Here is a 25,946-nt window from a genome sequence, read left to right as displayed (position 1 = left end):
TAAAGTAAATAAATTATGAGTAGAGAAAATGGGCTAATATTTTCCACCGTGTTTAGCTGATTTTGTATGTTTTCCATATATATACACTAAATAAAATAAAATTTCTGTCCAGAGCATTCTTGGCAAATACATTTCTGTTTTTTAAAAATGTCCAACATATATTAGAAATCTCTTTTGTTTATGTTGCTGCTGTTTAATCATTAATTTATCACCTACAGATAGAATTAGTCTAAGTAGAAAATACGAATAGCTTCTGTTTCCTTCAAACTGAAATACTAATAAATCTGCAAGAATGGAATTTATTTTGAATAAGCACACACTAAACAAAAACTTATGTGAAATGTTACAGGAAGAGACTGTTGGGAAAAAAACAAAACCTGACATTATTGCAAAACAATTTAATTTGGGAGGATGTGGAACTAAAATCCCTTCTATAGACAAGTGATTTATTTATCTTGATCACTTAATCTCTGAGTCCTATTAGTCCTATGTTTTTGACTGTTGTAGGTGGGTTTTAGTAGTGTTGGCAGGGAGCCTGAGAAGACAGACCAGATGAGAGTTGATATTTGCCTCTCTGGACACATTTCTTACATATTTCTTCAATCTCAGAACACTATGTCCATGTAGAAGTGTGTAAAAAAAAAATAAAAATATCCTGAATGTTTTCACACAATAATAAAATAAAGACAAGCTTTTGGGGCTTCTTTGGCCCACAGTTACATTCCATGAAAACATTAAGTTAATTTTCAACAAGTAATGTTTTATTCAGGCACATAGGTTTTATAATAGAGATTAATTCAATGATTGGAAATCAATATAAAGAAACACTTTAATGAAAGGAAATTTGAAACATTACAAACTGTCATGTTTAGACACTTTTTAATAAAAGCAAACTGAAAAAAAAGGGTTCAAGACTGATGCAGTTATTTGTTCTTTCATGGGGCAAATTGTATTAACTATCTAAAACACTGATTTGGAACATGCTTCCTAACATAAACTGCCTAAAAGTAAGTACATTAAAGGTGAATTCACCTATGTAAGATCTTGAACTTTTTGTTCAGTATCTCAAATCAAGAAAGCTTGATAACATTTTAACAAATCAATCCTATGAAGAATCTGCTTCATGCTTTAATGGTTTGGTACTGATTATTCACCGAATAGAAAAGAAGGCATGAATTATAACAGATGGGACAAGGTTTAATGAGGAGATTGAAATGGGTAATTTGTTTCTGCTAAGCCAACTATAGACAATTAGTCTTTACAGTCTCAAGTTAATAAGATTATTTTGATGTTACTGTCTTTCTATCACATCAGAAACTCACTAATGGAAATTATTTGCAAACAGCAGAATAGCCTCAAAAACCTTAAAAAGAAAAAAAATCTTTCTGCTTTTTTTCGAACATGCACGTTGCTCTAATGTTCCATCAATCTACTAGTCCGTATTAAAATGAACATTTGCATATACAACTACAGTGTGACTATCTGTGCCCCAGCTGTTAAACTTACATGATATTGGCAAGTTTACCAGGTGTGTAATTACTGTTATTGGTATGTGTTACACTCCCATTTCCTGGAAGAGCAAAAACTGCGTTCTCTGCTCATGGTATGGTAGTACTTAGAAAAGTTTACATCATTAATGCCTTTACCAGAGATCTGAGAAAAGGCAGAAGTCAGCTGCCTGGAATACATACATGCAAGTGCTGCGTGTGTAAGGCTTGCTTTGCAAAGTTGTAGCAGCGAATGTACACAGTATGTCACAGGGAGATTACAAAACTTTTTAGAGCCGTGACAGCAATACGTTAAAGTAAGATTAGTTTTGCACTTTTTCCACTTTAACACCTTTAAAGCATGCAGTTAAACATTTTATTATGAGAGGTAGGGATTTTTATACATTTATTTTGAGAGAAAATTTTGGTATTATTTCATAGGACAGGTTGTAATAACATTAGAAGACAAAGATGATCTTATTTAATACTAGGTGAATCACTACATGTATTTTTTTACAATCTCGTCTTTAAATAACAAATGAAAAATATGCTTCAGCTGTAAAGCAAAAAAAGAACCTAAACGGTAAGTGGGAAAGAACAATTAGTAATATGGAGAGAAAGAGAAAGGAAAAAAAAATTCAATTACACGTTCAAAACCGCTAACTTCAGCTTTTTTTTCATTAAACATGGCTTTATATTTGGTACTGTGCAATAATAACATACAAAAAGTATTTTGGGGTATTGTGTAAATACGCTATTTTGGCTGCTTCTAATACCTTCTGCGAACTAAATATTTTGCTCCAGGTTGACAGACATTTTTTCAAGAAGGGCTTGGAAATTCCAGATCATTTTCTTTCACAAGTTTTGTTCTTAAAATTGTATTTTTAAGGCAGAAAAAAAAGAACATTTCTAAAAATCTGAAGACTGCAAAATATTTTCTGAGGTTTCATTCAGTCATTGCAGATGATAATATATTCATATACACAGGCAATTTCTTGTGATTGTGTATTGTATTGAATAGCACAGAACACCTATGACATTTCTTGTCCAGTTGGGCAAGTAAGATATTAAGATTCTGAGTATTTGGTCTGTAACTTAAGAAATAAAGTTTAAAAAAACAAAAGCCCTAGAAGGTGTAATCAATTCTGCTAATGTCAAAAAGTGAATGTTGCTTTTCTGATGGTCATCTCTGAGACTGTTCTAGTAAAGGATCTCCCTGAATCTCCATTTGATTAAGCCTATGATTTCCCAAATATTAGTTTCTTAGTCTCTCCTAGCCTCATTTATTTTGCTAATAGTCTCACTACACCTGTGTAGCATCTACAGTCACTGCTTCCTTACTTGCCTTGTAGAAACTGTTGCACAGTTGTCTTTTGTAGCTCTAGACCTTTGTAGAATGAGAGCTCATTCTTTGCAGATACCCGGTTCTTTTTCTACTCCTTTCCTTTCACTCTTGCCAGTTCAGAAATCACTTTAGTCCCTGAAGAGATTGCAGTTCACAACCCATCCATCCCCCCATTTTCCCAAAACACACTTTCAGTTCCACACAACTGCCTCTTTTGCTGTACAGATACTATGCTGCTTTTGTTTAAAAATTATAGAGCCATGGTGACCGCTATCTTCAGTATTTGCTTGAGGATTTTCTCTTAAAGCTGTCTGTATTTAGTCTGATACGTAATTTCCTTCATCTTGGCAGATGACTTTTATAATAGGATTTCAAAGGTAAGGCTGTTTTATAGATCACTTTTTGCAATATTTAGAAAACTGTAAGGACTTGCATTTAGAATTTGGGTGAAAAATTCTGAAGGGTGGTTCAGATCAGGTTCTATATTTTTTGTTTTTTCATTGTTTTCAATTCCTTGTGTAATCAGTTGTGATGTATTTAAGTATTCTAAAAATGCAAGTACTTCAGACTGAGAATAGGATTTTTAAGTAATTAAAATTAACTTGTACTGCAGATATTTTTATTTTATAATTTCTAAGAATTTTCCTAGTTTAGAAAAAATTAAAATTTAATTGTAGTTCAGTTTCTTACTTCTTTTGATTAAACTCACTCTGTCATAATTTAGATTCAAACCGTATTAGCATCTGTTTAATCAAAAATACTAGAATCAAATACTGCACATATCATTATAGTATAAACTGTTGATTTCACATGTTAAATTTGGTGCAGGCAAGTTTCACAGGGAACATTTGTTTTGTGAAGTTGTCCATCAAGGTTGACAAGCCAGTATTAATAGATCCCTTCATTTTAAGCCTACCATACATCTGATGCAGTTTGGCTACATTCTTACAGTTTCCAAAAGATGGTGATGAACCAGTTATTTCATATTTGCTGAAAAAATATAATTTTTTTTGGCCAGCAGATTGCTCTTGCCCCTGGCCCAGAAGTAGAAGTATCTCTCAAAACACACTGTATTAGCCAGTTGTCTTTTGAAGGAGCGTTGAGCACAGTATCTTGCTTAATTTTTGGTTACAGTAATTGCATGGAATTGTAGTCTTGAAGCTCTGAACAGGATTGTAGGAAAAAAAAAAAAGATACATATGAATTGGCTCCCTGGTGGATTACTCTCCTGTCCAGTGACAGTGTTGCGTACTGTAAGGGTCCTGGCTCTAGAATGGATCCTGCTAGAGCTTGATCTCTTCCAGCTTGTTAGCTGACCGAAACAAATGGAGACTGATGGTATTTTACTTGAAATTTATTAGCTGCAAAGTGTGACTTTTGCTTATTTCTGTGCATTTTCTCTATAAACATAAAAGCCTTTTTAATGATCTTTGCATCAGTAAAATGAATTCATCCCATTTTGTTTGTCTGCCAGCATAAATGTTTTCAGGAAGGGGAGTAAAAAGGCATTCTGCTTCCCAGGGAGGGGAGTGGTGAGTTGCTGTTGTAGTGCCTGAAAACTACCCCACAGAGGTGAGTTAGCTGACACTACAGTGAAAAGCGTTAGCTAGGGTATTCTTGGAATGCAACAGCACAGTAGAAAAAGTATATGAACGTCTTTTGTGTTTGCAACAGCTACTTTTAAATAAAATAAATTAAATAGCTGTGTTACCTGCATCAGTTATTTTATCGTGTTGGTATCCAAGCATGGCAATAATAAAAAATGTGTACTATTTTTGTTATCACTCCTTAACAGCATTCTTGGTTTTAACTTTTCCAGCTCTTATGCTGTCTGTTAATTAGTTCTGTGTCTCTGTATCAAATTATCATCCTTTTTATTTTTTGGTTTTTAACTTTTTCCTAAATCTTCACAAAAAGCATGTGTTTGTGAAGAACAGCATCGGCGTGTTAAGCTGTCCTGCATCCTTCACCCCTTAAATTCCTGACTCCATTATAAATGTTTCTGTTTCCACCTTGTTGCATAGTAGTTTCATATAGAAATATTGTCTCAGCTAATACAGCGTGGCTATTTTTAGCACCAGAACTCTATTAATTGCATTCTTATTCCTTTACCTGGCAACCTGAAATGATTTCTTCAACATCTTAATGGGGTTCATGATAAATCATGTAGGAACTCTTCAGAATTCTTTTGCTGGACTGTAACTTGCCATTGCTGCTAACACCTCAAGCATCTGTTGATTATAGCAGATCTCTACACCAGATATTTTGGCTAGCTTACTAGTTCATGAAATGCAACCAGAAGGTTTGTTTTCTTAAAGGCACGTTGGTAGCTTTGCTGGCAACCACAAGAAGCTTTTAACCTTCGTTCAGACTATACACTGGGACTTTCAATTACTACCTCGTGCTTCTTCCACATGGTGCTTTTTTTACCCAGTTAGAGCATGGTTTGGTAACGTTCTGCGTGCTTGCAGCTATTGTTACTTTTCCTGTTCATCTACAAAGTATGGAAGCAAGTAAGATAAGAGCAGATGACAGTAGGATTTAGCTTGATGCTTTGGTTTTATCTTTTGTGGAAACGAAGTGTTTGAATTCCAAAACACTTTCCAGTGCTTATCAGTATGAAACTTTTTCAAGCCAGAATTAATGTTTATCTTGCATTAATGTGTGAATTGTTTTTCCAAAGGGTTCTACCAAACAAAATTATGTTAGCTATCGACTGCAGGAGATGAAAGCCAGATCACTAGCACTTGTTTTGGGGGCACCTTGATTTGATGTTATTGCAGTGAATTGGAATTGCAATAATGATCAGCTCAACTAGTTCTCTAATGTGGTTTACCTTTTCTCCATATGCTAATAACGCATCTGACCTTTATATCATCTAAAAATATTTGGAATGCAAATTTCCTTTGACAAATTCAAAGTGAGTTTTTTTCCACTTTACGTTCCTTACAGCCAAAGCTCGTGCTGTCTTTTCAGTAATACTTTTTACATGTAATTCTGGGATTACCTTTCCAGCACTACGCTGCTCAATCTTCTCCACAATCTTACTGTTTATTCCAGAAATTACTCAAGTGGCCTTTACAGGAGTGCAGAAACTTCTTGAAGAACCTGAAGTTCCCAAGTATTGTGAAATCTGTGTTTTATTTTTCTTAATAGGATGCAGCACAGATGCCAAGCAAGCTGAGGAGCAATCTGCAGCTGCAAGTGAAGAACTTTATCCTTTCTGTAGGGAGCCAAGTTATTTTGAAATCCCTACAAAAGAATTCCAGCAGCCTTCACAGGTAGCCGAAAGTACTATTCATGAAATTCCAACAAAAGACACCCAAAGCTCCCATGCAACAGGTGCAGGTCATGCTTCCTTTACCATTGAATTTGATGACAACACTCCAGGAAAAGTAACGATCAAAGATCACGTGACAAAATTCACGTCGGAACAGCGTCACAAGTCAAAAAAGCCTTCTTCCTCCAGTGGCCAGGACCTGCCTGGGCTTCAAACGGTGATGATGGCTGCAGAGAGCAAAGTAGCAGATTGGCTAGCACAGAACAATCCTCCTAGAATGATATGGGAACCAACAGAGGAGGATTCCAAAAGTATTAAGAGTGATGTTCCAGTGTACTTGAAGAGACTGAAAGGTAAAGTGAATTCCAGCTATGCTTATTTCTGAAAGCAACGATTCCTCACCAGCATCCAGTGAGGGGATCCCTGAGCCCTTGCAGAGTTCAGTTGAAATGGCAGGTAGTCCACATGTGCACAAGGATCCACACTGGGAAATTTTATTGTAGTGTTAAGTCTTAAAAAGAGGACAGGAAACCGAATCCTAAATCATCTTACAATGTGTATACTAATTGGAGATACTCTAGTACAGCTGAAAACATCAGGTATTTGAAACATTGATACTGAAAGGGAACAGGAAAAAACCCAAACCTTAGTTAAATTTTATATATTTAACTTTTTCCCATGCATTACTTTAAAAAGCTGAATTGCTTTTTAGAATCAAAGCTCTGAAGCTCAATTTATGCTTTTAGCAGCTCTTCCAATAGCATATGTTCTGTGAATATTCATGTGCTCTAAGAAAAACATTTATGGCAAAGAATACATCATATAGTTACTCTGCTTAAATGGATCGTGTTTGATGGATCACGTTTGAGTCACAAATCTGAAATAGACCAAGAGCTTCAATTTTTATACTAAGCTTACAGAATATTGTATTTGTAAGAATGCTGCTGTTGAGTGGAGTTGTAGGTGATTATAGATGTTGATTTACTGCAGACAGTGACACTTAGAATAAAATTAAATCAAGCGTTGATCATGGTAAGTACTTTCTTTTGGATGCCTCTTAGCAGAATAGAGAAGAAAATAGTTTTGATGTTCAGATGAAGATTCCAGTGACATTCAGACTTTCAGAATGAAAACTTCTGAAGAACTTTTTCAAGTCTGTCTTATTTTCTGTTTCTAATTACAGCATGTTAACCCTGCAATTCTCATTTTTCTTGATTCTGCAACATTATCATGTATAGCTCTTAAACCAGCAGGGACTGGGTACAACGAGCTTTGTGTTACTGATCAAAAGTCTGCTTTTTAAGGCTGACTCTTCCAAATTCAGCTAAAAAGTAAAATTCTGGAAAAATAATTACATCAATGTAGTGCCATTAAGATAATAGTATAATATTTCTTCTAGAGTGTATCACTGAGGATTCTTTGGTCTTCATGATGCTGTATTACATTTATGAACATTCTTTAAAATATTAGCTGTGTCACTTTGATAAATAGGAAGGACTTTGTTTACAAGGCCTTAGCCTTTTCCTGGTAGAAAGACATCAAAGTTTGGTAAATTTTCACCTGAAAGAGGTGTAAACTATGGGGTGCATATGGGCATAATGAATACCTGAATTTTGTATATTCTCACTCATTGTACTTTTTCAAATCATAGTAGGGAAGATACCTAGCCGCTTTAGAAGTTTGATTTTTAAAAAAACAAAACAAGACCTCTTTGGTTTTTTTCCTCAGCTTTTTCTTACAATATTCTGTACTGAAGTCACACTGCTAAAAATATGTTACATGACTTTCACTGTGGTGTTGATATTTATTGTTATTATTTGGATTATATGAACCATCACATCATTTTCTTAGGCACTGTCCAAATGAATAGAAAACAGGAATGTAAATAAGGATTTCAGCTGTATATTCTGTGCTATGAGTCTGATAAATAAGATTTCCCAATATGTGATTACTATTTAACTGAATAGTTGTTGCATATCCTGTGTAAGTGAGAAAATGTTAAAAAAGCTATTCTCTTGAGAATTATTAAAAAAAAAAAATGTACACTCTATGTATACATGAGTAAGACTTTATCCAAAAGAGTTCAAAGAAGGTTAAACTGTGCCTTCCCAGGCTGAGCTCAAACTTAAAAGTCTAGACACTTTCATTGTACTTCAAGTTGCTCTGTGTTAAATGTGACTTACTGTGGATGAATATCCAGCCTTCCATGCATCTTCAGGTATCATTACAAAGTATATTTATAGGTATATATACGGTTCATTATGTATGTATACATATACATATGTATATACATATATATGTGTGCATGTGATTCATTAAATACATAATCCTTATTCATAGATCTCAAAGTAGTTTCTGGAATGAATAAGTAATAGCAACCAGTTTACATGCATACATCAGAAGCTGAGGGGAGTGAATGATGGAAAAAGTCATTGTACTTATTGGAAAGAGTAATAAAGAATTGATTCCAATTTTCAGTAGACGTTTCTCATGATGAACTGTTGTAAATGTGTGAGGAATCCAACAATATGAACGGTGGCTCTCAGTGGGTCTTTTCAGCTACCGGAAGGACTATTTTAAGGTGGTTTTTTTTCCGCTTAACCCTGCCTGGAATGTTTCAGTAGTCATTTATAACCAACTGGCTGTGTAACAAAATTAAGGTAATTTGGAAATATACTGTAGTACAGCTGATAAAATACCAGCTTTTGTAAGTCACTGATAAGTATTCACAGATGAGAATATCAGTGAAAAAGGGTGATTTAATTGCACTGCTGCTACCGATCAGCTTGTAAGGTATTTTGTAGCGAGTTGAATGCATTACAAGGAGCTGTACAGAACGTGCAGAGCCAGGTACTGAAAGCTGTTGGAGTCCAATCAGAAAACAAATTTGAAATTCTTTCTTGGTTTGCCAGTCTTTGGGTTGGGGTGGGTTTTTTTTTGTTTGTTTCATTGTGCTATATATTCTTTTGCTTTGCTTGTAGGGAATAAGCATGATGATGGTACACAAAGTGATTCAGAAAATGCTGGTGCACACCGGCATTACATTAAGAGGGCAGCACTTGAAGAACACTTAAGGCATCATCACGCAGAGCTGAAAAAGTCACACCAGAAAGTCCATTCCACAGAAAAGCAGCAAGAGCAAGCCAGCTTGAGTCAGACTGCCTTTATGATTGAGTTCTTTGATGAAGACCATCCTCGAAAGAGACGTTCTTACTCTTTTTCTCAAAATGCAGGAGCCCTGTGCCCAGAGTCTCCATCTCCAACACCTCATGCACGAGCTGAAAGAATGAAACCTATGTCAGGAGAGAAAGCAGTCCCTTCATCTGTGCAAACTAGCTCATCTCATCACAGAGCAGTACATGGTGTTCATGCAAAACTTCTAAAACAAAAATCAGAAGAACCTTCTGCTGCATTACCTGTTTTACAAGCTGCATTGTTAAAGAGTTCGGGAAGCCTCGGCCATAGACCTAGTCAGAACCAGGAGATGGACAAAAAGTTGAAAAGCCAACATATTTCTGCTGCTACTGAAAAGGACAATGAAGATGACCAGAGTGACAAAGGTACTTACACTATCGAGTTGGAAAATCCCAATTCTGAAGAAATGGAAGCCCGTAAAATGATTGACAAGGTGAGAAACCTAAAATGCATACTGGTGCTGAAGTGGTGTATGATGTGCAGGCAGCAGTGTTGCCTTCAACACTTCAGCTCTACTTATTAAAGCTGCTGCAATCATACAAGATTTTGTGCTAGTCTGTAATGATGGAATGTGGAATGTCATAAAAGCAGCAGCAGGCATCTGGCTAAAAATTATTCCTGCTTGATACTGCCGTTCTTTTAGTTTGGTGGTTCTAATGTTTTCAAAAGATTAAAGTACTGTAAGGATACTAGGCAAGAGAATTCAGTTGACTGGTATTTTTATGAGAGTCGTTAGATTTGAATTTTTATGTCCCTGTGGATATACTAACCTGTTCTTAAAATCCTATGGCTTGTCTAGTTTTCAGTATGTAAATTGGTTCCATCCAAATTATCATACAGAAGAGTATTGTAAATGTTTTCTATACTTACAAATAAGCTGTATTCTATAACAGTAACTTAAGTTTCAACGTCCATTATAAAGAGTAAGTATAAAAATGCGTTCATTTTCCAAAACTGTTTATGTGATAGCAACATCATTCTCCTAGTTTGAATATAGATATAGGCTTCATTAGATTTAGGAATCTTATAATGGCCAAGTAACATTAGCTTTTTGGTAACAATACCAATAAAATATGAATAACAATACAAACCGTATTTGCAGTTACATAACTGCAAATAACTCTTTTCTTTGGGTTCGACAGGAAGATACGGGTAGGAGAAGCTCCGTTTAATCATTTGGCTTAACTGACTCTTGAAGGGGATTTTTTTTTCCCTGCAATTGTGGTGTTTTAAAAGTCCATTGTGGTAGATTGCTGGCATCCAATTCTAGGTAATTTTTTGTCCAATTTCAAAGAAGATTCTCTCACTTCTTATAGAATTGTCTAAGGATTGATTTTATATGTATAAAACTTTTTCAGACCTACCTGAAGAAATACATATATTTAGAATTAATTTTGGCTAAACATGGGAAAATATTTTTTGAAAGACAAGCTAGCTTCACTGGTTTGATTTTGTTGAAAAATGCTGACGTAGTGGGGGAATAGGAAATTTTATTACAGATATTTTTATTTTATAAAAGGTGTTTATGGAACAGTGGTGTGGGGAGATTAAAATGAAGAGAGTTGACTGCAATAAATCATAAAGATAATGGATTCGCCCCTTATGGATTCTGTAAAGAAGAGTTTTGATGACTTTGAGCAATTATTCAAAGAACTTCTGGGAACTAACAGCATTCCAAATGAAGCAAGTGAACGTTAAAGAATGTTACTGCTTTGACTTAGTGGCTACAAATATTTACATTTAATTCTTATTAATCTTCAAATAAACTGCATCAGAAAGCGTGTAAGTCCTGTTTGCTTGGTATAGTTGTGCAACAGGATTTTTTTTGAACCCAGAAAAAAAATAATATTTGGAACTAGACTGTTGATGTACTTTATAAGAATGGTAATACTACCTAATGTTTAATAAGATTTAAGATTATTTGTGGTCTTTAATATCCATTCAGGATATGCACAGTCAGTGTTTTATTTTAAACAAATCTCTGAGGTTCAGAAACAGAAGGTTAATGTAGGTATTAGGGAAATTACTAAAGTATTGGTTAATATTCTTAATGTTGTATTAAAAACTTTTGGATACCATGAATACCCCTTACTGCTAACCTAAAAAGGTATCACCACTAGAAATTAAAGATTTACTAGGAAGTAAAGCAGATATTTTTTTCTTTGAGATTTTCCTGTATCTTTTCACTTTAGTATCTGTACTGAAGTATGAACAGTATATTTCACACCCAGTTCAAAGAGTCCTGCTGCACAGTTCTTACTTGATTTGGTAATATGAAAGAAGTATGATACTATTTTTATGAAGTGCAGAAAAACAGCCAGTGAAGAAAATCAAAACCAAGTGGAAGCCAAAATTTCCTCCAGCTGAGCGCAGCTTTGCTTCCCTCCTATTTTAAATTGCTAATGCTGTGGAGTCAGTTACTTTGCTAAAGGTGGGTAAGTGAGGAATAAGACAAGGACTTTTGTTAGCCTGTTGACTGCTGTGCTGCTTTACTGAGGGTTTAAGGGAATTATTGGTATGCATTTTATCAATAATTCCGGTATAACCTCTCTTTATTTGTTGGCAAGTCAGTCTTCTTTTCTGAGCAGTTATGATGCCTGCTCAAGTTTCATTTAAGAGTGTCTGTTAGGTCAAAAGATTAACTGAAATTCTAGGGCTGCATTTGCTAGGTTTAGGATGAAAATGTACTACAAATAGCAAGGATAACTTCCTGAAATGTTTGCACCAATAATGCAGTCTTGTCAGTAACGATTCAGGTAAGAATGGTGCTAGGATCTGTTTTATACCATAGAATTTCCTATGGTATAAAATCCTTCTGTTTGGGTATATTTTCCCTTTTACTGGAGGAAAGGGTGAGAAAAACAAAAATAGCCAAAGATTACTTTAAGCATGACACAGTCAGGTAGCAAACTTTAGCCTTAGCCTTACTCCAGTAGGCGGAGTCTACCATTTTCTCGGGAAAGGAACAGAAGAGCAAACCACAAATGCAAGAGTGGCATTAACTTGTTGGATATTAGGGCATAATTAATAATGCTTCATTAAGTTAAGTATCCAAGAGAGGCATGCAGGAAATCAAAGTTATAATTCTCAGAAAAATGGGGATGGAAATTATATATTAAAAAAAAAAAAGGGGGGGGGGGGGGGGGGGAGGGAAGACCCTAATGTTGATTTATTTTGTTTCCTTCACAAGTAGCCTTTTTGATTAATACAGACTTTTACTCAAGGAAAATAGATGCTTATGTGAAATGAAAAAACATTGAAGCTTGTGTCTTACACAACTTCCAACTTGATAATTTGCTGAGCCAATGAAATGAAAAATCAGACAAAATATCAAGAGCTGACAGGCAAGGTCATTGGAGTAAAAGCAATTTATATAAATGCCCACAGAGACTGAACTGAGTAGGAAAAGAGACATTTGTTAAATTGATTTCAAATTTGCAAGATGGAAAAAAAAAGATTTTATTTTAGAGTGAAAAAATAAAGTACATCGTAAAAACAGTAAGCATATAGTTATGTTTTGTAAACATAAAAACAAAGATCCAAGACCTGTACACGCTTGGAGTCCTCCAAAGATTCTTCTGGTTTCACATTATATGTCAGCTAATCATTTGGACTTTTTTTTTTGTATTTTAAAATCCTCTGTGCTGAGATCAGCCATGATAGGAACTGATGTAATTACTTAGTTTTTCAGGAATACTAATAATTATTTCTTTTGTGCTGTTACTTGAATTTTATTTGTAAATCTTAAAAGATATTCTCAGAGGAAGTAAATATCACAGCCTTGTGGCCAGCTTTGAACAGATTAGTTATGTTTAGAGTTGGTGTGTCATGTCTCTTAGAACAAAACAAACATTGGAGAATAACTAAAAAAAAAAAGTTTAAAAGTTAAATAATAAGTTAATACAATAAAATAAAATAAAATTTTGTAGAAGTTAGGAGAAATCTTAAGCTATGTTATTAGGCAGAGACAGTGAAGCAGTCATCATAAGATTTCATAGTTGTTTCTATTTTAAAATGTGATACATATAGACGTATATATGTGTCCAGGACAAATACCGAAACATGAAACTATCATAGAAGGAAAATGGGTATGGTTTAGGTGGGGGGTCTGTTTGTTTTTGCGTAAGAGAATTTAATTTTGTGATATTTCTGACGGAAAGATTAATCAGAGTTCCCATTGTAGAGATAGTGGTTATAATTTGGCAACAGTTGCCGTCCCCATATGTACCCACTGTAACTGCCGTTCTCTCCTTCATCGGTCCATGGTGAGGATGCTGTCTCCGCGGTGATCCTCTGTTCACGTAGGATCCAGCTGTGCTTTTCACAAGTAACACAAACCCATGCACACAGGCTCCATCTGGTTTTATTGACATTTCCTCTGACACACCTATTCTAGGACTTCTGACTCATTTTATTTGTGGGTAACTTGACATTATTACTATTTCTTTCATAATCCTGTTAGGTTTTTTACATAGAGACTGAGTGAATACTGCCAGTATTACTGATATGGAAATGAGTTGTACATTTCCCTCTTCTGGTCCCAGTTTATTTGAATTTTTATTCTATCATGGGTTTCCATATGGTCCTCTTTCACCTTTAATTCATAAAATACAAATTCAAAGCAAGATTGGTGCTGTTCTTTGCAAACTCACATGTTTTTTTCACTTGTTCTCTATATTATAGATGCGTGATTGTGTCTTAATGTTCTCTACAAATAGAGAACACATGAAAAATAGCATTAAACCTTGCTTCTTAAAAGTACTTTCATTAGCCCAAGGATATTTTTGCATCCAGGTGTTCAAACGTCACTTAAAATTCATAGAGAAGTATGAACTGTTCAGTAGGCAAAAACAGCTTTAGTAAATAAATACATGAATAACATGAAAGAAAGTTATGATTGAATAATAGATGCTGGCTCTTTGTACTCTTAGAGCTCTTCTTAAAATTACCGTTGAGCGCAATTTCATCAATCTGTAAATAAGGAAAGCTGCTCTTAGATAACTACAAAGACCACCTTGAACATACCAGGCATATAATATTCTCTGTTCCAATAGCTTCAGAAAGCCACAAGTCTTTATAGCAGAATACTACTCCTGTTGTTACGGCTAACTACAAAATAAACCAAATTCAGGATCTTGATTTGATTTACAACATGTTTTCTAACACATAAAATACATGAGTAAATGGGGCATAGCCATAGGATTTGTTTTACATCCAGCCAGTCTGCCCTTTAGATATCTTCAGCACTTTCTTAACGCTTAGCAATTGCTCTCTATTTTGCACTGAGTTTAAATTTACTGTTTCACATTTTTTAAATAAGTCAAATTTGTTCTAATAGAAGGAAGTTGTTCTCAGCAGTTGTATTGGGTTAAAAAAATCTTCCTAGGCCACAGAGAAGGTAAGTCTGTCAGTGGATGGAAGAATTCAAAATGATGTTTCTGCAGTTCATCTTCCTTTTTGTTGATATAGGAAGACTGCAAATTATCAGTCTAATGAGTTTCCTTTTTTCAATAAAGCAGAATACTATCAGTTATAAATTTTAATAAATGAATATGCAAATAATGTGGGATGTGTTTGGAATATGAAATACTTTGCGGTTATTGCAATAAATAAAAAGCAACTCAGTGAGTTTTTTGCAAGCTCTTGAGGGTGGTTTTTGGGGTTTTTTGTAAGGGTGTCTTTTTTTCGTTTGTTTTGTGCAGGGTTTGTTGTTGTTTTTCTTCTTCAGCCAATTTCATTTCAGGGTATCTCTGAATGGAAAGACTTCGTAGAAGTTACCATAGCAGAGTTAAACTCTCCTATGTGTGTGTGGGAAGGGAAGGAACATAGTGAAGATATATGTATGTTTCAGTTCTCATCAGCCTAGCTAACCAGGGAATCTAGAATGCAGCTCATATGCATATGGTAACACTGGCCTTGGTTAAAGTTTTCTTTGGTCCCAAAATTGTTTTATTCCATTACGTTCATTTAAATTTCCTGGTAAATAATTGACTTTTTTTTTCATCAGCAAAGTAATTTTAGATATCCAGTTCAACATACTGATTCCTAACCAGAAGTAAAACTTGAAAAAAAGTACCAAAATCAAACCTCAATCCATCCTTCTGCTATCTTCAAAAAGAATTATTGTGACCATTTAATGATTTTGTTTTCAATGCAAAGTTCATATTTTAGATCATTTTGGAATTTATTTTGAATTGGAAAAGGATGTTCTTTTAAAGTCTTTGTTTATATAGAAAGGCCATAAAAGTAATGACCATGTTTTTAGTGTCAAGCTGTCATCTTGATTGTATACTTTGCAGAGTATACATATAATACTGTTCTATTGACACAATAGCGAGAGAGATTTTTTTTTCCTCCTTAAAAATTTGGAATAACTAGTAATTTTGGAAGGAAAGCTGTGTTGGTGTTCCTATAGACAGCAGGTTTTCCATTTTAATTTTCTCTGTCTTTCTGCTCACAATGGTAGTTACATTTCCATTTGTTTTGACCTTTCTTTTTTTTTGAGTATGTGTATGAATGGGAATCTATTCTGAAAGGTGTTTGTAATAAAATGGAATCTCTTTACTCTTTTTGCTCCCTGGGTATGTCTGTTCATACCATATTATGTTTACTGGCTAACCTGTTCTTCAAGGACTGTGTACTTTTGTATTATTTTTTGTTGCTACCGCTTTAAGTGTTCATAAAGCTTGTCTTCCCTGTGTTAAAGTTTTATGGGTAATCTTGCAGATAGCATGAAACATTGTATCAAATATGAAAAAACTGCTAAATGAAGACTTGTAGACTGACAAGTTTAAGATTAATGTTATGCTAAATATTTTGAAAGTAATAGTGACAAAATCATAAGTAGGTGTTTTATGACATTGTTAAATTTTTATATATCAGTCTGGTTCTGTGAGAAGTATAGACTAGTTCAGTTGTTTTCCATCATTTGTAAATAGTGTGCAATGCATGCCAGGGATTGATCTTAAAACATGGAGCCATATACCAAATCAAACCATTTTTTTAAGATCTGCGAGGTTGATTGGAAAATGTATATTCTGAACTCTTTTACTAAAACTGTGTTCATCCAAAAACTTATATTTACAGTGCAAGTGGAGAAGAGAGGGGAAATCTTTTCATTACAATACTTAACATGCATGTTATTATAATTCCTCTTATTATAGAGTTAACAAACATGTTATGAGGCTCCTCTTGGCAAATTTGTGCAGTATTATAAATGGCAAACTACCTGAAAAGAATGAGCGGGCAGAGATTAAGTTGGGGAACGGAAAGCGTGTTTCAGTGACTATTTAAGGAATTGAGACAGATATATCTATTTTCAGAGAATGACTTTCAGGTCTTCGTCTTTTCACGCCCTCTTGGTTTAATTGCTTTTACCATTGCTTCAGCAATTTCTTCTAGAAAGAATGCCTCTTGGCTCCACAGGGTGTCTTGGTTGCAGAATGACTGTAATCTATGAGTACAGTGCTGAAAAAGGAGTAGAACAGAAAAAGACTGTCAAATCATCAAGCCTATAAATTTTGTCAAGAGGTCAGAGGATGTTTGCCTTTTTTTTTTTTTTTTTTTTCCTGGGGGGATTAATCTTACAGTCTCTAAGCTTGCTGTTTTGAATTTGGAATTCTAAAGAAAATTCTTCAGTGTCACAAACAGGTACAAAATATGTATGCATGTAAATATGTAACTGGTGTCTGGTAAGAGGAAGTTATTAGACTTGGCACGTTGATCCTTTTCATTTGCTTACGTAGCTTTTTTTATACCAGAGTGTCTTGCATCTGATTCTATATCTTCAATATATAGTTAAAATGACATAAACAGCTTCTGTGAAAATCCATGGCTATTCATGAGATGTGCCCTGCACAGAATGCAGTCTGTTCGCCTGGGATGGCTAGGATAACTGCCAAGAACAAGCAAAAACTATTAAAATCCAGCTTCTCAGCAGCGGCTTGGTTAAACAGAGTTCATGCAGTAGCTAAACTCCAAGTGGGCTTAGGCTTTGTACTCTGGCTCATCACACTTTCTCAAAGGTGGGAGGAAAATGTTTGCCTTTTGTCTTGTCTGTCTAATCAGCAACTCTGTGACTTAAGAGCCCATTTACTATATATTACGAATGTCTGGACTACCTTCTTTGGAAGAATTATGAAGAGCTCAGTCTGAATGCTAAGCGCAGCATTGCCAAGATGATCTGTGATATGGATCTGAAGCTTCTTCTATTTCCCTGCCCTCTGGAATCCTCTCTTCCCGTCAGTCAAGCATCCTCTGAGTGTGGCTTGTTTACACTTTCTTCTTCTTGCTTAGTACATGCAAACTGTGTCCAAATCCTCCTTGTGTTTCCAAATTTGTGTCTTTTCCCTCTTTTTTTTTTTCTTTTTCTTTCTTGCTGCTCTGACTGTATCAGTTCACAGCTCAGTTTCTAAAATCTACTTTTATTTGACTTCCCTGACAATCAAATATAGTCATCATCTTTTTTTCCCCTGAAACGTTATGAAACATAATTGCTATTATAACTTAACATTCCCGTCACTTTACAATGGCAAATACCTTATTTCAAATTTAATCACTTGCTCCTTGTTTTATTTTGCCATGGTCCTGTCTTTGATACACTGTACAGTACAGCCCCTTGTCCCTTACCTGTGCTCTGCTTTGCTTTAGTTTGCCTTTTTAAACGTTCATCTTTGAATTCCCTTTTACACACTTTCTGTCTTTTGGATTTTATTCTGCTCCTTATATACAGATTGCCTGCACTGAAATTAACAGCATTTAAATCATCATCCTTTTCAAGCACATCTCCAGATTGTGGCTGTAACTGTTGCTAAGATCTGAAAGAATAGAAGGATTACTCGGATACTTTTAGTTTACAAATACCATCATTGATGAATAGGTTCCTAGTTATAGCTCTCTGAATTGCAATGAGAATTCTTACTATTTGTTTGTTGATTTTTCTGTTAATCTCATTAATAGTATTAGTAACTACTGCATATGCTTTATGTTAAGACTCTAGCAGTACAACAGCTGGGGAAACTTTAGAAATGCAAAATTTTAGAACTAGATAGAATTTTCTAGTTTTGTATTTTGAATAAAATTTATGTTCCTATTTTGTATTAGTGCTCTTAGAAATGCTTTCTAATGCTTTGTGTAGTATGTGTGCAGAACAGTAGAGTTCCTGCTCTAATATACATAATTAATCTGCTATAAAATTGAGTGAACTTATCTACTAGGAGCCTCAAATCAGATCTTTTTTCCACTGATGTCAGTATCTTCAGTAATGATTTGGGTGAGGAACTAGCTCTGTGAATGTTAAGTACTAAGCAATTTAATATTTTGGAACTGCAGTGTGATCTTCATAAACCATAAAATAGTTTAAATATAAAGTCCCAATTTAGGAACTCTGAAAGGCATGTAAATGAGATACAACTGGAAAAGGGTTCTTTTTACTCAAGAACTTCATAAAAAGCATAGAAGGAAAATATCAAGTGAGGTTTGCGGGTTTTTTCAGATAATGCATTTTTTTCCTTTTGATTCAGAAAAATGGTTCCTGTTGCCATTAATTTTTCTGACCAGTTTTTATTACAATTTTTAGACTGTGTCACATATATCAATAAAGAAAAATGGTTTCTGTTGTTGTAAAGAAGCATCACTTCTGATGATTTTTCCTAAAGTCGTTATACTGACCTCTAGTGTGGTAGAAAAGATACTAATTCATCTGCTGGGGAGCAGGGGAAGAGGGGAGAGGAGAGTGAAGAAGACCGATTCCCTATCCCTGAAGCTAGCTTGTGTTAAAGCTGTGTTTCAGCTATGGTGACAAGCAGGTGTGCACTGAGTCATGAGCCATTTTCACATGGAAATGCGTGTGGCCTGCCAGAACAGATTGCTCTGCTTTCTACGAGATTAGCCCTTGCAGAAGAGGACAAGGCACGTGCTTAGACTTGGTCCTGCAAACTCATGCAGTCTCCAAAAATACACCAGTACTTGCAGTGATTGCATCTCGCTTCTGTTGTGCTACAGACATTTTGTTAATTCTTGTTTGCTATTGGATAAAGAATTTTTAAAATTGAGTTTTAGGTAGATAAAGTAATATTCTCAGTTAGTATTGGAAAAACTGTGACTGAGATAAAGTGATGTACTTTATTCATGTCTACATCAAGGTGCAGTTGTTTTGCCATCAGTTATTTTGTATTCTGCAGGCTGAGTTTGCATTCCAGCAAGTAGCAGCATGATGCTTTGGAACTTGCTGTATTTTTTATTAGCCTGCTGTTTTGTCCCTTTGTTTTACTGGTCAAACCACAGAATGTAAACGGAGTGTCACGGGGAGATCTTTGGAGAGCTTACCATTCATTCATTGCTTTGAAATTGAAAAGTATGTGTCAGGAACTCCCTTTTTTCCTGCTGATTTAGGAGACTTCATTATATGTCAACCATAGTGTTAGCAGTTCCCCAGCTGAGAAATTACTGGATTTCCTTTTAGGCTTGCTCAAGACTGACCCTTTGAGCTAGAAGGCTGATCTGAGATGCTAGAGTTATTATCTAGGATCACTGTTGTATAGGGATCACAGGATGACATAAGCTAGAAAGGACCCTAGGAGGTCTCTAGGCCAGCCCTGTGCTCAAAGCAGGGTCAGCCTTGAGGTCCGACAGGTTGCCCAGGACTTCATCTATTTGGGTCTTCACACCCTATGAGGACAGAGACCAGGCAACCTTGCTTGGCTGTCCTCAGTGAAAAAGCTTTTCTTTCTGTCTTGTCTGAATCAATCTGTTTTCAACTTCCGTGAGTTCTCCCTTGTCCTCCTGCTGTGCACCACTGTGAAGAGCCTGGCTGTCACCTCGATACGCTTCCCAGAGGTACTGGGGGGCTGCTAGGCACCCCCAGAGCCGTCCCGTCTCCAAACTGATGAAACCCAGCTTCCCTAGACTCTCCCCACAGGGAAAGTGCTCCAGCCTTGACCATCTTGGTGGCCCCTGCTGAGCTCCCTCCAGTTAGACAGTGTCTCTCATGTCTCAGGGGGACCAAAACTGGATGCAGTCTGTCCCCTGTTAATCCATTTGCTTACGAGGTCAACTGGATTAGCAGGTTAAACTAAGTTACGTTGACTGTGTTTCATAAATGGGGCTTGACTTTTTACAGCAATGTTGTCGTCATTCCCTTGCCATTCAAAATATTCTGATTTGCAATGGAAATTGTTTCATGCTTCAGAACAATAAAGCAGTTGTTTTTAACCTCCACAGTTTATACACTGTTTCTGACGGTTCTACCATTACAGTTGTGTGGCAGAGACCCTGCAGGAACCCCATGTAGCGGTGCTGAGTGGTACAGTGCCTGTGTTTTTCACCCTCAATCAATTTTCAGGGATTCTGTGAAAATTATTACCGTGATTTTTGTTTTGTAACTTTATGAAACTGGAAACTTTCAGGATGAAATAATGTAGTCTTTCTGCTAAAATATTTTGTAAAAATAAACTAATAAGGCAGAGGCGGGCAGAAAACTCTTTAACTTTATAGATTGATTAGTTATAGGAAGCTGTCATGGTTTCATTTTTAAATAACATCTGTTTAAACAACAGCATTAATATCTGGTTTGGTTTTTTTAAAAAAAAAGATTTCTAGGAATTGTCTTCTTCATGATACACACAGCTACCTAAGTTAAAAAAATAAACTTATTACTCCCCATCCCCCAGACTCTCAAAAAATGCAGGATCATGATTTTGTGAAAGTCCTTATTCTTTACAGTGATACAAAAAAGTGTAAAAGATGTAGTAAACTTCTTTTTTCATTGACAGCTGTGTGCTGGATAGGTGTGATTTGAGATGGCTAGAAAAGTTCTGGAACTCATAAATGAATGCATAGAATCCCTTTACCTCCTTTATCAACAATAAACCAAAATTCTTCTCATTTTTCAAACAGCTTGTCATGTCCAAACCTGTAGTATGGAATCTGGCTTCATCTTTTTCTTCCCCAAAACACAGTTAATCAAAATACATATGGTAGTTGCATCTGTTTAAAGCTGTAGCTGCTGCTGCTGCGAAATACAAGCTTTACAGAAAGAAAATTCAGTCTTTTTGCATAAATAGGTAAGAGGTGCAGCAATGGATGTCATCAGCATTTCCTCGGGATTTTTTTTTTGTATGGTTGGTTGGTTTGGTTAAGTTATCTCCTAGGCTTCCCTTAACTGACTTTGAAATCGTGAAGGTATTTAAAGAACAGAAACGTCTGAAGAATTAGAAGCCTTGAAGAATGTCATTCAGTCTTTGTAGGAAGATACAGGTCTTCATCTGTTCAGGCTTCAATCACAACAGCCCACTCTTTGCACAGATACCGTATCATAACAACCCATATAGTACAAACTGCATTTTTCTAAAAGGTAGAAAAATTATTTCCAGTAGCAATCTTCAGGTTATTCCAGGGCTTTTTATGTTGAGGGTATATTCTCATTATTTGGTGAACAGTGTAAGTGGATCTTGAAATTCTGGTAGTATTCATTTTTGGTAGATGTGTGATCGGTGTGTCAGTGATGTTCTAAATTTTGTCAAATACTAAGCATGAGTTGTTTTATCTTTTGCATAGTTTTCATGTTTAAAGTCAAAATTACGTATTAATGGCATTGTTTTCAAAGGGGGGTTATGTATCATGCTTCTGAAGTGGGCTAGATCACGCTTGTGTGAATCTCTTTCGTGCTGAGAAGAGGAGCTTTGCAGTTGTTTAGCCGTGGAACTTAAGGCAGGTGCATGCACGTACCAGGGCTTCTAGATGTACAACGAATGTGTAGAGCAAAAATGCACATTTATTGAAGAAGGTGCTTTTGCTTTCTTTCTAATAATAATGTTCCCAAATATTTTGCTTATCTTTTCTGGCCTGTGATATCCCCTCTATATATACAGAGGAAGCATTAGGAGTAGTATTAGGAGGTAAATTTACTACTTGGGTCTTATTGCTACCCATACTACTCTTCACAGAAAAAACAGGCAATATTCAAATTTGGTTTTGCAGTTATGTCAGTAATAGAATAAAGAGTTAACAAAATTTGCTTAAATAGGACTTCGATTCTAGAAAAGGTAAGACTGAAAGAGAAGACTTAGGTGCTGTTGCTTGTGATACAAGTAAAGAAATTTGACATAGGAGATGAATATGCCACCAGATAATATGAAACAATTTACAGGCAGCAATTTACTCCTGTAGTCCTGATTAGAATTGGAAGTGTTGAATTAATATTTTCCTTTAGATGCTTATGTGATAAAATCAGAATTTCCTTTAATTTAAAAGAACATGTGAAGCTCTGTAATCAATGGAATGATCTTAAACAAGGGAAGAAGTGGCTGCAGAATGGTGATCTGTTCAAAGAAAGGAGATGGTGGACAAGAACTGGTTTGATTCTGCAAAAATTGCTACAACTGTACAAATCAAAAGTATATCATTAAAGAGAAATTTTTATTTAAATCACACTTTTTAAAGAAAAGAAATATTTATGAAATATTCTTAAGCAGCTGGTGCATAAGTCAAAACATGATTTATGTATAAATGAAAAATCGGGGAGCATTGCCTGGATTTAGAATTGCAGAAAGCAGGCTTTCGCACAAGAGCAAAATACAAATCAAATGCATGTGAAAAAGCTTCTTCCTCAGTTATAAATGTTATAGCACCATCTTTCTGGACATTTAGAAGAGCATAAGGAGGAGTTGAATGACAGGGTGCCTATTTTTTTTTTTCCTTCTTCTGCTGTTCAGACACTAAAAAAACATTATGGTTGGTGGCCATCTAGTGGTGAACCCATTTTAAATACACTAACCTTGTTCAGAATTTTAATAAACCAGTTCTCTAGATTTGCTGTGCAAAACTGAATCATAAAACACTTTTGGGGGAAAAAAATAATTCTGTGTATCTTTCTCTGTTTTGCACTCAGTAGTGTTTTTTTACTGGAGGATAACATCTGTGAAGGTCATTTTCTTCTATCCTTTGTCTTTCTCTAAGACAAAACAAATTTTGATGTTAACCATTTCTTTTTAGCAGTCAGTTTTAATGTTTGGGGGTTTTCCATTTTTAGTCTGTAATTTTTCTTTATGTCCAAGTCCTTACTAGTAAAGTAGTGAATTTATTTCTTAGACAGAAATTTACAAATTTTATAGATTATATGTTTCCAAGCTACAAAATACTCTCTAAAATATCTTTGAAGTATACACAAATTCGAAGAGCCATTCTTATTCCTTAGTATCTATGACTCATTAGGAATTTGCCAGGCAGCATGCTGGCTCTCCTGCTTAAGTCCTTATTAAATTGTCTTGATAATAAGATTTCTCTAGTATTTTTCTCTGAGCAATGGCTTTTAAATGTCATGAGAAAATTATTCTATCCTAAGTGAAAGCAATTAGTATAAGCATCAGTAAGAAACAGTGTAGTAGAAAAACTATGGCAAATCACATCTGGAATGAGATGAGTCTACGCAGTTTGTGAGACCTGGTGGACTTCTGACATCTGCTAAGTCCCTAACCAATGAAATACTGGAATTTTGTTTGTGTTAGAGGAGTAATTCAATAAACATATTAGTAGCAGATGTAAGCATTTATATTTCTTGTTTTCACTAGATAATGGCAAAAATCTGAAGATTTGGTGATTCCAGTTATCGCTTTTTTCCTTAATCGGGAAGTAGACTGTAAAATGTTTTTTGTAATGATTTTGCCTTTACCTTTTGTTTCTTTCATCAAAATGTCATTTTTTTTCATATGTGACCATTCCAACCAGCAATTCCTTGAATTTCCAGTGTTGACATAAACTTCTGCTCTTTTTTTAATTGCCGTAGATATTTCTTCCATTTAATTGGTAGATTTCACCAAGCTGACAGATAAGCATAATACAACAAAGCCTAGTTAAACTCACTTTCCAGCATGCCACCATCCATCCATTAACATTGAACATTGTATCAGGATGGTATTGGGTTAATGTATATAATGGTTTGTTTCATTTTCAGGTATTTGGAGTGGATGACAGCCAGGATTATAATAGGCCTGTTATCAACGAGAACCAGAAAGATTTAGTAAAAGATTGGGCTATAAATTCTGCTACAGTAGTGCTGGAAGAAAAAAGACCACTGAGTACAACTGGATTTCTTGACACAGAGGTAGAATTTAATTTTTGAATGGTCTTCTTTTTTCTTCCAATAAGAGAGAGCACTAATAACGGACCAGTAAGTGTTAAACAGCAAACAAAACCTTGCCTAGAAAACATTAGCTCAGATCTTTAAGTATTTTCTTTTTCTTAGGCTTTTAATGCATTATCAAGACATCTCTGTCAGGGACCCGCACGTTACATGGTGAAGGTTTTAAAACTTTGCTACCTTTCTGTGTGCACTAACCACCAGTGTACTGGAAACGCAGCAGGAGCTTCCTTGCAACATTATGTTTGCAACATACATTTGCACAGTGTACACTTCTTGTAAGTTATGCAGCAGAACTGAGGAAAAGCAGATTATGCTTTGTAGCCCAAAGCAAGTAACTATATTAAAACTGAGAAATAATATGTATGCATTTAATGTATGATACAAAGTCAGCTAGGAAAAAAAGGGTGGATAGTACATTTGAGGTTTTTTTCTGAAGCCAGAGGACTTGCAAGTTTTTACATGCACGGTTTGAGCTCTCAAGTGAGAAGCTGCTCATGAGAAATCATTTAACATTAGTTGCCTCAGCAGCAGTATAATTTAATCAGTTGGTGAAAGATTGTGCAAAGGAAAATGCCTGTTCTTTATATAAGATTTGGAATATGCACGCAAGCTAGATGTTAATCATATTTCATATTGAAATCTTGGGAGACTTTATGATACCGTTGTGATGGATAAACTGTAACTTGAAAAGTGTTGGGAACAGAACGGGCTCACACTGGAGCAGAATTAATTTGGTAACTGTAACGAAGCACACCATGCTTACTTCTACTTGCCATGGCAAAATGTTTTTGAAGTATGGTCCTGTAAATTAGGAAACTTTGTAACTAAGGAAATTTTCTGTAATATATCAGGAGCTTACAGTATGATTTTGTGTGCCTGCCATGCAAATACATAGGTTTTGGTATCTAGGACTCTTTTCTGCTAGAGAAGGTGTGCTTTATCCTGGTTGTATTTTAGCTGCTGTGCAGTCTTGATACAGTTATGATATTGTAACTAGACTAGTATCTTTGAATAGTTTCTCGAAGGTTACTGCTTTGAGTAAATTAGTGCCATGGGCATATCCTGTGGGAGAATTTGACAAACCTTGCTGTTCTGCATGAATCTGTAACAACAATCTTTCTTTTCTTTTTCATGCCTTTTGCAGCATTCAGCTCTTTTGGGCCATGTCAGTTTTCAAGATTATTAGAAGTATCTATATTTTTCCATTCCTATAATTTCATAAGCAATAGGAGAATATATGGTTTATTTTATCAATGTAATTGAGCTTTCCAGGTATCATATTTTGCAAATAATAGGGTTTGATTTTAGAAGACTGAGATGACATCTGCAGTTATAGGGCAGGTTTAAGAATCATTCTGGCAATGGCATACTACAACTCACTTTGATTTAGGTTGAAAAAACAACAGTGAAGCAGTTTTATTACTGGGGATACTTTGCTGAATAAAAAGGCCTTCATATATCGGGGAGGGAATGGATTATTTGGCATAGTCTTAATTTACA

General features: G+C 35.3%; 1 protein-coding gene across 6 annotated transcripts in view; it reads left to right on the top strand.

Moving 5' to 3' along the window:
• The window catches only part of CEP170 (centrosomal protein 170), a 102,559-nt gene that overhangs the window by 38,482 nt on the left and 38,131 nt on the right, over positions 1–25,946 (top strand). For 5 of the 6 annotated variants that reach the window (XM_055714533.1, XM_055714530.1, XM_055714532.1 and 2 more), the window contains exons 8-10: positions 5,989–6,465; positions 9,094–9,740; positions 24,258–24,407. In XM_055714533.1, coding sequence (XP_055570508.1) covers positions 5,989–6,465; positions 9,094–9,740; positions 24,258–24,407 — 1,274 coding nt within the window. The remainder of the gene's footprint in view (positions 1–5,988; positions 6,466–9,093; positions 9,741–24,257; positions 24,408–25,946) is intronic. The other variant, XM_055714534.1, reaches the window with a different exon arrangement.

The sequence above is a fragment of the Falco cherrug genome, chromosome 6 (genome assembly GCF_023634085.1).
Source record: "Falco cherrug isolate bFalChe1 chromosome 6, bFalChe1.pri, whole genome shotgun sequence".
NCBI classification, from domain to species: Eukaryota; Metazoa; Chordata; class Aves; order Falconiformes; family Falconidae; genus Falco; species Falco cherrug.
Note: the sequence above shows the minus strand (reverse complement) of the source record. Positions and strands in the feature narration are given on the sequence as shown.